This window comes from Euleptes europaea, chromosome 6 (assembly GCF_029931775.1).
Source record: "Euleptes europaea isolate rEulEur1 chromosome 6, rEulEur1.hap1, whole genome shotgun sequence".
NCBI lineage: Eukaryota > Metazoa > Chordata > Lepidosauria > Squamata > Sphaerodactylidae > Euleptes > Euleptes europaea.
Window position 1 is genome coordinate 101,361,667 of NC_079317.1, and position 12,461 is coordinate 101,374,127.

Below are 12,461 nucleotides of genomic sequence, written 5' to 3' on the forward strand. Positions count from 1 at the left end.
CTGATATACAATATGGTCCCAATAATATTTGCCCTAAGCACAGGTTAAAACTAAGCTCTAAATTCTAAATGTTACTTACTGCACATACCTACCAGAGGCTCACTCACAAGGGCAGCAGGACAGCACCAGGACACCACATGCAGACCAACAATCAACTGAGCCTGCTCTTGCCCTGGACTTTTTTTGTTTCTTGTAATCAACAGTGGCACTAGGATGGTATCTTATTCCTCAGTTGAGGATACCCCCCCACACACACACACATTTTTTATTTTTGCAACCCATTTCTCTTCCAATGAGACAAAATCTGTGTTACCATATCATTGTCCTTCAATACTAAATGTTACCTGGGATGTTCAAGATCATTTGGCTCGATTCTTTTGAGACTTATTGCTATGCCATATCAAGCTTTCTTGTTGCTTGTGTCAGCTCATATCTAGCCCTTCAAGGATTGTTTTACCCTATTCACCACCTACCAATAAATTCTGGGATTCTGAATACCTGTAAGCATGCAAGGACATTAAGAAGGAAACTTGTCATCAGGGTTATACCTGTACCAAGTTTTAGTGGTCCTCTCAATGTATGGGACACAGTTCTGTACAGTCCGGTTGCAGGTACCATTTATTGCAAATCTGTGCACTTAGCACCTTGATATAGTTGCTGGAATCTGTCTGTGTGCCATACTTCAGTTGGAATAATTCCCAGAAATAAGTTAGGCTTTCAGATAGTGTGTGAGGCTTCTTCTATAGCACTGGTTCCCAACCGGGGGTCCATGGACCTCCAGGGGTCCGTGAGAACTAAATTAAGGTCCGCGAAACAAAGTTATAAACCCATAATAAATTAATATTTTCAATTAAAAGTTCTCTATTATAAAAAACATATTCAAATATTATTCTAAGTTTAATGTTTAACTAACAGTTATGATTAAAGTTTATTTTCAAATTCTCTGAATTTTTATTTTGAACCTTGGGGTCCCTGCACCGAACAAAAAAGTCCTAGTGGTCCCTGGTCAAAAAAAGGTTGGGAACCACTGTTCTATAGGAATCTCAGTGTCTATACATTCTGTTAGTACAAGCAGCACCCATAATAGTGAGCCTTTTGTTCTTTACCCAACAATCATTTTTTCACATACCTACATAAACATCCAGTTTTTATGCCAGAGAAATAGGAGGAAAATGGCCTATATTTCTCCCCTTCTGTTGAATTTGACACTTCAAGAATTTTCATGGGATTCGTCTTATGCCCATCCATAAACATCTTGTGGCTACCCACGCTAGGCATGCATGGTTTTTCTGAGCCTGGGAACTATAACATCATCTGAGGGCCACGATCAGGGCACCATTCTTGTTAGTTCCTATTTAAGGTTTTAATTATTGATATGGTACTAATGATTTTATTTGTAATTTGATGCTGTTCGCCACCCTGACCCAGGCTTTAGTTGGGAAAGGTGGGATAAAACAATAATAAAAACAAATTAAAAAATCTCAAAAAGTTTATTCTCAGTGTTCTATACCAGCAGATGGCATTGCAGGATCACTTTCCTCAAAACTATTTGGCTCTCATCCAAAAATAGTTCCTCAAGCAAATCTGAATGGTTTTTTCAGGATGCCCAGTATGTTTAGTGATATTTTCAAATGTTTCATGAAATATCCTTCAAATAAAACTTGAAGTCAAATAATCCACGCTCCTTTATTCCTCTATATCATAGAATTATGTTCGATTTAGGTTTTCATTTCCTTAAAAACTATTTTTTCATGAACTCTGTTGGAGGGTACTGTTGGCCTGCTTTGCAAGTAGAGGATATGTCTGTGAGAATCAGGCTTATCGTCTCTGTGTTGTTTATTAGCTTCCAACCTTGTAGCTGCACAAAGTGAAATCCAAACATGCCCCAGTTTTCCAGACCCTAACGTAGACCAGCCTGGAGGTTTTCCGGACCAGACTAACAACAAATCTGTCAGGATCAGGCGTCTGTCCCTAGCATCCCATAAGCAAACTCATCCAGGCAGGTAGCTCTGAAGCAGTAATACTTTATTAGGAGCAACAGGACAGATTAAAGGACTGACTGTCTACAAACAGGTGAGGCTTGTAATGAGGAAACGTTGGTAGGTTGCATGTTTAAAAGCAATGCAGGCTTTGGGAGTAAACATGAGCAAGCAGTCCCGAGATGAGCAGTTCCCAGGGGGAAAGACTAAACAGCGGCCCAGCACCTGCAGAGCAGGGGGAAAACAGGACGGGGGAAACTAGACACAGAGTTTACAGGCATGGGAACCGAAGACTTGACACGTAGCCAACCACTAGCCTAACTCAGGTCAAAAGCCTTTACTCCTGTTAGAGAGCAAGGACTGACTTGTTAGAGAGCAAGGCTTGACAGACTACCAACAAATCCTTGGCCCAAGGAGTTTATAATCTAACAAATGACATAAAGGAGATAATGAGGAGGAGTGAAGATGAGGCAAGGATAAAGGAGAGGAATATTTTTATTGTTTTCAGGTACACATACTGAGGGACAGGGCTGCTTAGGCTATAATACAATAGCACTGAAAGCCCTTCAGTGATGGGGAGGGGGGGGGAGGAGAGTAGCAACCAGAGAGGGCTGAGACAAGGAAAGTACAGGGAAAACCTTTGTGCGGATTCTATCTTGTCACTGCAAATGCCTCTACATTCACAGCAGCAATGTGAGCTGCATGGAGAATCATGTCCACGTGAAAGCAGCTTGCTCTGTATATTTTTATTTGATTCAGTCTGGAAAACTAGGAAATGCCACACGTAGCTAGCCTTCCCTCCTAACATCACACATTGCTGCTTCCAGCTGGACCAAGGTGAAGCTCAAGGAATTTCTGGATTTCCTTCCAGGAGTGCTCTTGGGCTTTGGCATGAGGCTCCATTTCACCACCCCATTGTGTAGGTTTGAGAATGCCTGGGATCCAGGAGGCGAAGCACAATGGGGAACTAGGAGGTTCTATGAGGTGTCCAGCCCTTGGATAAGATAGCAAAGTACAATTATTTTTCCTATACTTCTTTGCTCTGGCTATGGCCAGCTCTGCAAACAACTTGCTGTTGAGGGCATGGTCATCTTCTCCCACCACGAAGAGCAGTTGCCCCTGGGCCTTCTCCAAAGGGATGGCAGAGGCTTGATGTGCCTCGTCCCAAGGATCTCCAATGATATGATGGCCGTAGAGTGCTCCCATGTTGCTTATGATATACTTTTCCGGGTAGTAGCGGACAGCGGGGATATAGATATCCCGAAAGCGGAGTGGTGTACCATTCACATTTGTGGTACCGTTGATACAGACAGCAACGTCTATTTGCTCTAAGAAGGAAGCCATGGCCAATGCAACCTCAGCTCCTTTGGACAGTCCAATGACCCCAAGTCCTGGGCCTCTAACCTGGGGGGGGGGAACCAAATAAGGTTAAAACAGTTAATGCGACAATGACTTGAGAGGCTATATTTGAACACAGGTTATTAATTACCCGGTCAACTGTTATGGGCCCAGGTGAGAAAAGGTTAGGATAGAATTCTCCCATTTTTGAAATCCATATGAAATGTATAAGAACGGGGAGAAACAGTAGTTTTATGCTGACAGAAGCACAAAGGAGATGCCCTCTTTGAAAGACTGACCTTGAAGATAACGAGACGGCATACAGGATGCTCCCTACTGAGATTTAAATTGCTGACAAAAAGACATTTAAATTCTCTCTCTGTAATGTGGCATTTTATTCTGTACTATGATGTAATGAATGTTACAATGCGATGTTAAGTAAAGTGTTTTAAATCCTGCTGTAGGCAGGAACTCCTTATAAGGTAACAACTACAGAATTGCCAACTCGGGATCAGAATTAAAATCTCACATCCAAGGATCAGATAAGGAGCAAAGAGAGAAAAAGATTCTGATCTTGAAAGGTATAAAAAGAAGGAACTTCTGGAGTTAGAGCTCCTAACAAGTTGGTACACATGCTGACTTGAATGGATCTCTCCATCCCTTACCCTTACCTGGGATGTAAAGCCTTGACTCAGAGCCATGATTCTTGCATGGACTGCGGCTCTAAGTCCCTAACACTTAGAAAGACGTCTCTAAGCGTCTAGCCTTTAAGTATGCTGGATGCTTACAGATTTCACCAACATTTACAGGTCTTCCTGTAGGATTGAAGAACTCCCTCAGGGGGATTCATTTCATGACAGCCAGCCCTTGCTAGGACTGGAGGTCAGAATTGAATGCCTGCAGACGTCTCCATTCTATGAATGAAGGCTCCTAGAATCCATCAACTTTAGTATGGAGTCTAAGAGTTTGGATCTTTCCATATTTGATATGGAAACACTGAGGACTCATTGATTCTAGCAGGGATTAATGTGTTCTTACTGAAAGATCTATATAGCCTAATATTGGCCTCCCAGTCTTGACAGAAAGAAGATTGTAAAAAGTATAGTCTCCTTTACACAGAACCAGGAGCTAATACTCTGAGCATGCATCAGAGATTTCTCTAGTTAAAAGAGAGATTTCTGAACATTGTCTGAGTAGGAGTCAGAGGGCTTCCTAACTGACAGGAGATCCTCTGCACTCAGTTCTTACACAGAACTCATTAGTCTTTACATAGATTTAGGCTCTTACATTGAACTAAAGGTTCACACATAGATCTCTCTGATATTGATACACATCAGAACAGAGTCTTATACAGAACTGTGGAACATTTACATAAGCCTTAAGCTATCACATAACTACAGATAACTGAATAACTGCAGTAGTGCATAAGCTGTTACTTACTTTATCTTTGCACACACACACACACAATTCTTCCTGATCCTAACATAGATCAGAGTCCTTTTCATAGGCTGATAACATATAGAGGAATTCTATAAAGTTTCATGAACTTAGTCCTGGCATGGACTGGACTCTCTTAAGATGTCTTCAGATCTGACATGATTTCATGGAACCAGAGGTTTCTCTAACTTTCACACATAAACTAAAAGACATTAGAGTGTTAAATAACATATAAAGACATTACAATGTTAAATAACATATAAAGGTTTACACATCCTTAACATAAATTGGGAACTTTTCAGATCTCTCTAAGTCCTACTGTTCTGGGGAGGTTTGTAAATGACATGACTGGGTAAAGTATGTCTTGTTTTTTTTAATGTTTTAGATACTTTAAATTAAGATGCTTGTAACTATAACATGTGCATTGCACTAACCATATTTTACAATATTTCTGTAACTGATTTATTTCCTGAATGACATATTATTACTTTTTTAAGAATAGATACTCTCATATAGAGGCATAGAGATTATTAAAGACTGCTTGCAACATAAACATGTTTAAGACTTATAAAGTTCTGAAACATGTTATAAATACAGACATTATAACCATTTACATGCATATATTTTATGTACAATAAATTGTAAATACATTCACATTCTTTTCATAATTTATTGAGGCAATTCAAGAGAAAGCTTACTTCGCAAGAAGTAAGAAGCATTGAGTCCTGTCTAGCAGGTGTCTAACTGAATAAGATAACATACTTCTTCTCAGGAAGGGGTCCATTCTAAGAGTTTAGGCACTGAAAGGCACAGACCCGCTTCACAACCTTTAACTCTGACCCTGGTGGTTCTTATGAGGGCAGAAAGATAGAATATAAATTTTGTAAAATAAATATAAATAAATTGGTACCTTAGGTTCTGAGCATCATGCAGAATGAATAGGTAGGCCAAAGTGACAGAATTGGTAACTTCCAATTGTAGGTAGGTGATTTTTAAAAAAAATGATTATCAGGGGACTAGAGCAACTGCCCTGTGAGGAGCAGTTAAAACGCTTACCTGGGGGGTGCCCCAAGTTTGTAGGAAAATCTTCCTTCCCTCTACCTGGCTCCGATCTGCAGAATTAAGTATCTGCAGATGGAGCCAGGTTGAGAATTATATATATAGATATGGCATTATAACATGCTGTGTAGGGTTGCCAGGTCCCTCTTTACCATCGGTGGGAGGTTTTTGGGGCAAAGCCTGAGGAGGGCAGTGGTTGGGGAGGGACTTCAATGCCATATAGTCCTATCACCAAAGCGGCCATTTTCTCCAGGTGAACTGATCTCTATCGGCTGAAGATCAGTTGTAATAGCAGGAGATCTCCAGCTAGTACCTGGAGGTGGCAACCGTAATACTGTGGTCCTGCTCCATCTCCAAATCTCCAGGAATTTCTCAACCTTGAGTTGGCAACCCTGTTAAATATGCCAATTCACACATTACAAACTCCACATTTCCCCCATATGGTACTGGGAACAATTCTCAGGCACAGACCCAATTTGGACTGGGACCACAGCATGCAAGGAGAAGGGGTTTCAACCTCGCCCCCAATTTTCCCAGCCTAAAATAGTCCCAAGCTGCTATTGAAATGGCTGGTATTGCAGACTTTGATAATGATACCTGTTTAGCAGGGGCACAAGTGGGATGAGGTTCAACCTGCAACACTGTAATAATTATAATTGATCTCTAGCTTTTAGGTGATTTCAAATGGAAGACTTTTTTTAAAGTCATAATTATGTGGCCATATGAAGATTGTGCCCTTTCTAGACAGGAGTCAAAATTACATGTTATATTTTCTACATATCCTCCTGGTTTCTGATGATCAGACATGCATTGCATGTTGCATACTCGAAACAATTCCCAGGTACGTATGGGCCGATTGGGACCGGGACCCTACACATGGGGTGGGTGGGGGCGAGAGTAATCCTTACCACTGCACCATTTTCCAATAGTGAAATGGCCCTTGGAGGGCACTGTTTGGCCAATTGAAAAAACTTCATGTACTCATGGGCTGCACATAAATTTCTACAATGGGTAGGGTTGCCAGGTCCCCCCTGGCCACCTGTGGGGGATGGGGATACAGTTGCCAGATCCAGGTTGGGAAACTCTTGGAGATTTGGGGATGGAACCTAGGGAGGGCAGGGACCTCAGTGAGGTGGAAGTGCCACAGAGTCCATTCTCCAAAGCAGTCATTTTCTTCAGGGGAACTGAATCTTTGTAGTCTGGAGATGAGCTGTAATTCCAGGGGATCCCCAGGTCCCACCTGGAGGCTGGCATCGCTAACAATGGGGCAAATAGGGGCTATTTTAGGTCGGTCAAATAGCAATGGGAAGGAAGGCTTAAGCTCCCTCTCCCTATACACTGCAATCCTGATCTGAATTGCCTGTGGTGTACCTGAGAACTGAGTTCTGGAACCTGTCTGATCATCGCCAGGACCTTGAGAAGACAGGAGTAAAATGTAACCATGCCTTGAAATAACAGAAATATTTGCTGTTTGTGCAAGATGATATATCTCTCATACTTTCAAATATCTTTAAAACTGTCTGCAAGCAGTATGTTCAGCTGCTAGTCCCACAGTCTTCTTCCTGACTTCTCCTATAAATAGGGTTGCCAACCTCCAGGTACTAGCTGGAGATCTCCTGCTATGACAACTGATCTCTAGCCGATAGAGATCAGTTCGCCTGGAGAAAATGGCAGCTTTGGCATCAAAGTCCCTCCCTTCCCCAAAACCCACCCTTCTCAGGCTCTGCCCCAAAAATCTCCCGCCGGTGATGAAGAGGGACCTGACGACCCTACCTGTAAAAGGTGTCATTATACCAGCAAGGGAAATCTATTACAGAATGAGTGTTACAGTTTTTCTGCACAGCAAATATTGTTGTGGAACAGGAAGACTGGTCATTTATGCATGGGTCCTTGAACTCATGTTTGCCCCGTCTGACTTGGTTGTTCCTTGAAGTTCCTTGCACATGTTTTCCGTCCATTAGAAATGACCTCGCTGCCAGCCCTTGCAATGCCCGGGTCTTCCCATTCCTCTGTTAACCCGACTCTTCCCTTTCCCCTGACTTAGCCCGGCTGAAATCTTAGCTCAGAAGGCAAACCACGGGTGACAGGAAGATTGGCATCTCTCACAGCAATCACAAAGCAGCATGTAAAGAGGCGGGGATTCAAATGGGTCCTGCTTCCTCGAGGCTCTTTCTAAGCAAAAGAAGGCTTTTTAAAACCGAGGCTTGGATTGCTCTCTCCCCCCCCCACCCTTTATTTCAAATTGCTCAGCTTTTTGTTTTTTGTTCTTAAAATGCTTTTTTATGCGGCAATTGGGTTTTGGGGTGGGGAATCTTCTCTCACAGTGAGCACTGTGAAGTAAGCCAATTACAAAGCAGCATTTAAAGGGGCGGGACTTGATTTGAGCTTGGAGTGAGCTTGATGCAGAGATTTATGCGGCAATTGGGTTTTGGGGTGGGGAATCTTCTCTCACCGTGAGCACTGTGAAGTAAGCCAATTACAAAGCAGCATTTAAAGGGTCGGGACTTGATTTGAGTTTGGAATGAGCTTGATGCAGAGATTTATGCAGCAATTGGGTTTTGGGGTGGGGAATCTTCTCTCACTGTGAGCACTGTGAAGTAAGCCAATTACAAAGCAGCATTTAAAGGGGTGGGACTTGATTTGAGCTTGGAGTGAGCTTGATGCAGAGATTTATGCGGCAATTGGGTTTTGGGGTGGGGAATCTTTCACAGTGAGCACTGTGAAGTAAGCCAATTACAAAGCAGCATTTAAAGGGGCGGGACTTGATTTGAGCTTGGAGTGAGCTTGATGCAGAGATTTATGCAGCAATTGGGTTTTGGGGTGGGGAATCTTCTCTCACCGTGAGCACTGTGAAGTAAGCCAATTACAAAGCAGCATTTAAAGGGGAGGGGACTCGATTTGAGCTTGGCGTGAGCTTGATGCAGAGATTCCCAACTGGAAAGTGTGGGTCTAGCCAGCAACGAACCTCAGATAAAACTCCCATGCATAAATGACCTATATTTGTTGTACTTTGTAATTACACAGAAAAAGACATACCCTCCTTAGACCCTACCTTAGGGTGTTTTAAGAGCAACTTGGCAGCTTCTTCAAAATACTCCATGTTAATTTCTTCCAAGGTCCGTGGCAGATCCAGATATGCAAAGTAGGCCAGAGCCAGAACAGCGAAGCCTTTACTGGCCAAAAGGCCAGCCCGGAACTCAATGAGCCCTCCACCGCCACCAAACATATCAATCACGCCTGGAAATGGGCCAGGCCCTGGGGACAGGTCAGAGAAATAGAGAAGAGAGATAGGTGAAGAGCTGAAACTTAATTCAAAGACTTCTATAGAGAACTAATGATTTGTGAGGCTTCCCTTTAGGTTTGTCTCTCCTCCCCACTCCCATTCTGACTCAAGACTAGCTACTCTTTTCTCTGCCTTGGCATAGGCCAGTTAACAATGGCAGAAGATACAGCAATAAGCAGAATCCTACCAACTCTTATTATACACTTAATGAGAAAAAGAGCTATGCTAGAGGAAGGGAAAAATTATTTTTTACTCAAACACATTGGGGAGAAGGGTCAGTGGGGGTGTGATCACTGATGCCATAGAGTTCCTTCCTCCAAAGCTGTCATTTCCTCCACAGGTACTGATCTCTGTCATCTGGAGATCAGCTGTAATTCCAGGAGAACTGCAGTAGCGCCCAGAGGCTGACAACCGTAGTTAGACCCTACCTCAGGATCCAGTCCCACTTCTGGAGATACATTGGGTAGGTGACTAGAAACCCCATTTTATTCCCTTGTCCCACCTGTTCGGGCTCTTACCTTTCTCCTCTTGAGTGGAATCCATTGCATGGTGTGTGGTTGTTTGAAATATTTGGCTCCTTTTAATGGACTTTCTAGTGATGGGTATTACTGAATGATTGGGAGGGATTATTCTGACTACTTAAGTCTACTAATTTTCTGTCCCAGACATTTGCATCACTGCTCTCAATAAACTTATTTCCAATTACACTCTAACCACATTCTCAGGCCCTAACTGTACATTAAAGGTAAAGATCCCCTGTGCAAGCACCGGGTCATTCTTGACCCATGGGGTGACATCACATCCCGACGTTTACAAGGCAGACTTTGTTTATGGGGTAGTTTGCCAGTGCCTTCCCCAGTCATCTTCTCTTTACCCCCAACAAGCTGGGTACGCATTTTGCCGACCTCGGAAGGATGGACGGCTGAGTCAACCTTGAGCCGGCTACCTGAAACCAACTTCTGTCGGGATCGAACTCAGGTCGTGAGCAGAGCTTGGACTGCAGTACTGCAGCTTACCACTCTGCGCCACGGGGCTCCTTCCAACTGTACATTACAAAATACTTAAATTGTGTCCAGGTCCATTGTGACTTTCAATCGGTCACAAGTTGCAGGTTCTCCACTGAGAACTTAATTCCTAAGCATGCAGGAGCCTAGGTTAGATCTAGTGGATTACCAGCATTTCCATTTACACAGGCATGTGACTTCTACAGATCAACAGGAGAGCCAGTCAGCCCAACCAAATTAACATGTTTTTGGAATAAGGGCTAAATTGATCTGTGTTCAGTATGTGGTCTAACTAAGGATGGAGGACATGCCTGTCAGTGACTGCTAGCCAGCACAGCTTGCGGAAGGTTCCATGATCAGAGGCAATTTGCTAGCCCCAGGGAATGTCTTCCTAACAGCACCTAGTCCAGTACAAGAAGACTCTTCTTTATATTGTGTGATCATTTTGCATCCAACTTTCATGTCAACTCATGCTTGCTATGTGCCACAGCTTAAAACATTTTCAGTGGGTATGCTCAATATGAGCTGAGTTGTGAACTGGATGCATGATAAAGCAACAGCATGCCTATTCACCATGTGCTGAACAATGAGGATATTTACCCAACCCACACTTTCAGCACACCAATTTGATTATGTGAATTGGCTTTAATAGTGGCTTCAAGGCCTACTGCAGCTGTAAGAGCTGGTTATTCTCCTGTAACTCAAAAGTCCTACCTGTCTCAATATGTCTGTGGGCCGAAACAACATAGACTGGATCCCTTGATCCATCAGCCACAGTGGCAGTCATGGAACTTTCCAAGGTTATCTTTCCCATAGGTTTTGAGGTAAGAAAGCATTGCTGGTGGGAGATGAACATGAGAAAGATCCGTGGTACTTGCATCCATGTATCTGAGGATCTTGATGTAAAGTAACGGGAGGACCCAATGGGTTAATTTCATCTGTTGTAACTACTATAGGGACTTGGGTGGATGTAATGTTGGACTGACCTCAGTCTTCTAAGATGGAGTACATGCAAGCAATTTGTGAACCACACTGAAAAGATCTGGAAAGAAAAAATCTGCAGAGTTGGGGGAGGGACTGTGACTCAATGGTAGAAGGTCCGAAATTGAATCCCTGGCATCTCCAGCTAAAAGAATCAGGAGGTAGTGATGTGAAAGACCAGAGGTGCTGGAGAGACACTGCCAGTCTCAGTAGAAAATACTGACCTTGATGGACCAATGGTCTGATTCGGTATAAAGCAGCTTCGTGTGTTTCACAAAGGACTGGGAAAAGGGCATGTAAAATGGAAAAGTAGCAAAGAAGTTACATCCTGCTCTATGTCTCAGAAATACATAGAGGTGGCTTCCATCCAACCACTGATCAAATCCATGCCCACTTCAGTCATGCTATAGTGTGGTTGAATGCTCCTAGGCCATTCACCATCTTAGTCAAAAGACTGGAGCAGGAATGGGGAGAGAAGAAAAAACAGAATTCCATTTCTTTACCTGGAGGCAAGAAAAGGGCTCCACGAACTTGTCCATCCTTGATCTGGAACCGTTCTACTCCGGGGGCCACAAACCACCTCTCGATAGGGCAAGTAGCCAGTGGTGTATCGTTTGTTGAAGGCATCAGAATAAAAGAGCCAAAAAGAGTGATCTGGACATGGAAAGGGCTGCCTATTGCATCACGTTTAATCAATCTGTGGAACATCTTCTCTGGCTTCAGGGACCAGAAAAGGCCCATGGGACACACGCCTATGTAGTCACCACCCACAGCAGATGCCTCCTTCACATCTACTTCTCCAGCCTCATTTGCCCAGTAGAAGGCTCTGGCTTGGAACTTCACTCCCTTCTCGTCTATCAGTGATGAATACAGGGTCACTGGCTGGGAGGGGGTCAGGCCGCAGGCTCGGATCCACACTGGTGAGTCAGCAAGTGATTTTTCAGGGGTGACCGTGAGCTGGACCATGGTAATTAGCCTTTGATGACACCTGGGAAAGTCCATGAAATTTGCAGTAAAATAAAGAGAAAGAGAGATGAGGGGATATGATGGGAACACAAACGTGATAAACCAGTGATATTAGGGGCACTACAGAGGACCTTCCTGCTCATTTTGTATACTTGTGTGGTGGTTTGGACTATGACTGCTGAGGGAATAGTTTGTATTATGGAAAAGAGAGACAGGAGAAGCTAGACAGGTACTATATGGAGACCATTTTTTAAAAGACCCATTGAGTTTCTCTAACTTAAATCCAAAGAACTAAGAGCAAAGCTTTGCCAGTGGAACTGATTTCCCACCCCCTCTTCCTGTTTTCTACTACTTTTAGTGCCACTAAAAAGCATGTCCCCTTTTTACACCTGCATCCTTACCATTAAATTATGT

At 43.3% G+C, this 12,461-nt stretch overlaps 1 protein-coding gene across 1 annotated transcript; it reads right to left on the reverse strand.

The window, feature by feature from the left end:
- Positions 1-2,780: 2,780 nt before the first annotated feature.
- LOC130479349 (acyl-coenzyme A amino acid N-acyltransferase 1-like) lies at positions 2,781-12,065 on the reverse strand. Its single transcript, XM_056851737.1, has 3 exons — positions 11,585-12,065; positions 8,866-9,068; positions 2,781-3,383 (listed from the first exon to the last, which is right to left on the reverse strand). The coding sequence occupies exons 1-3, from the start codon at positions 12,045-12,047 to the stop codon at positions 2,787-2,789; spliced, it is 1,263 nt and encodes a 420-aa protein (XP_056707715.1). The 5' UTR covers positions 12,048-12,065; the 3' UTR covers positions 2,781-2,786.
- Between the last annotated feature and the right edge of the window lie 396 nt (positions 12,066-12,461).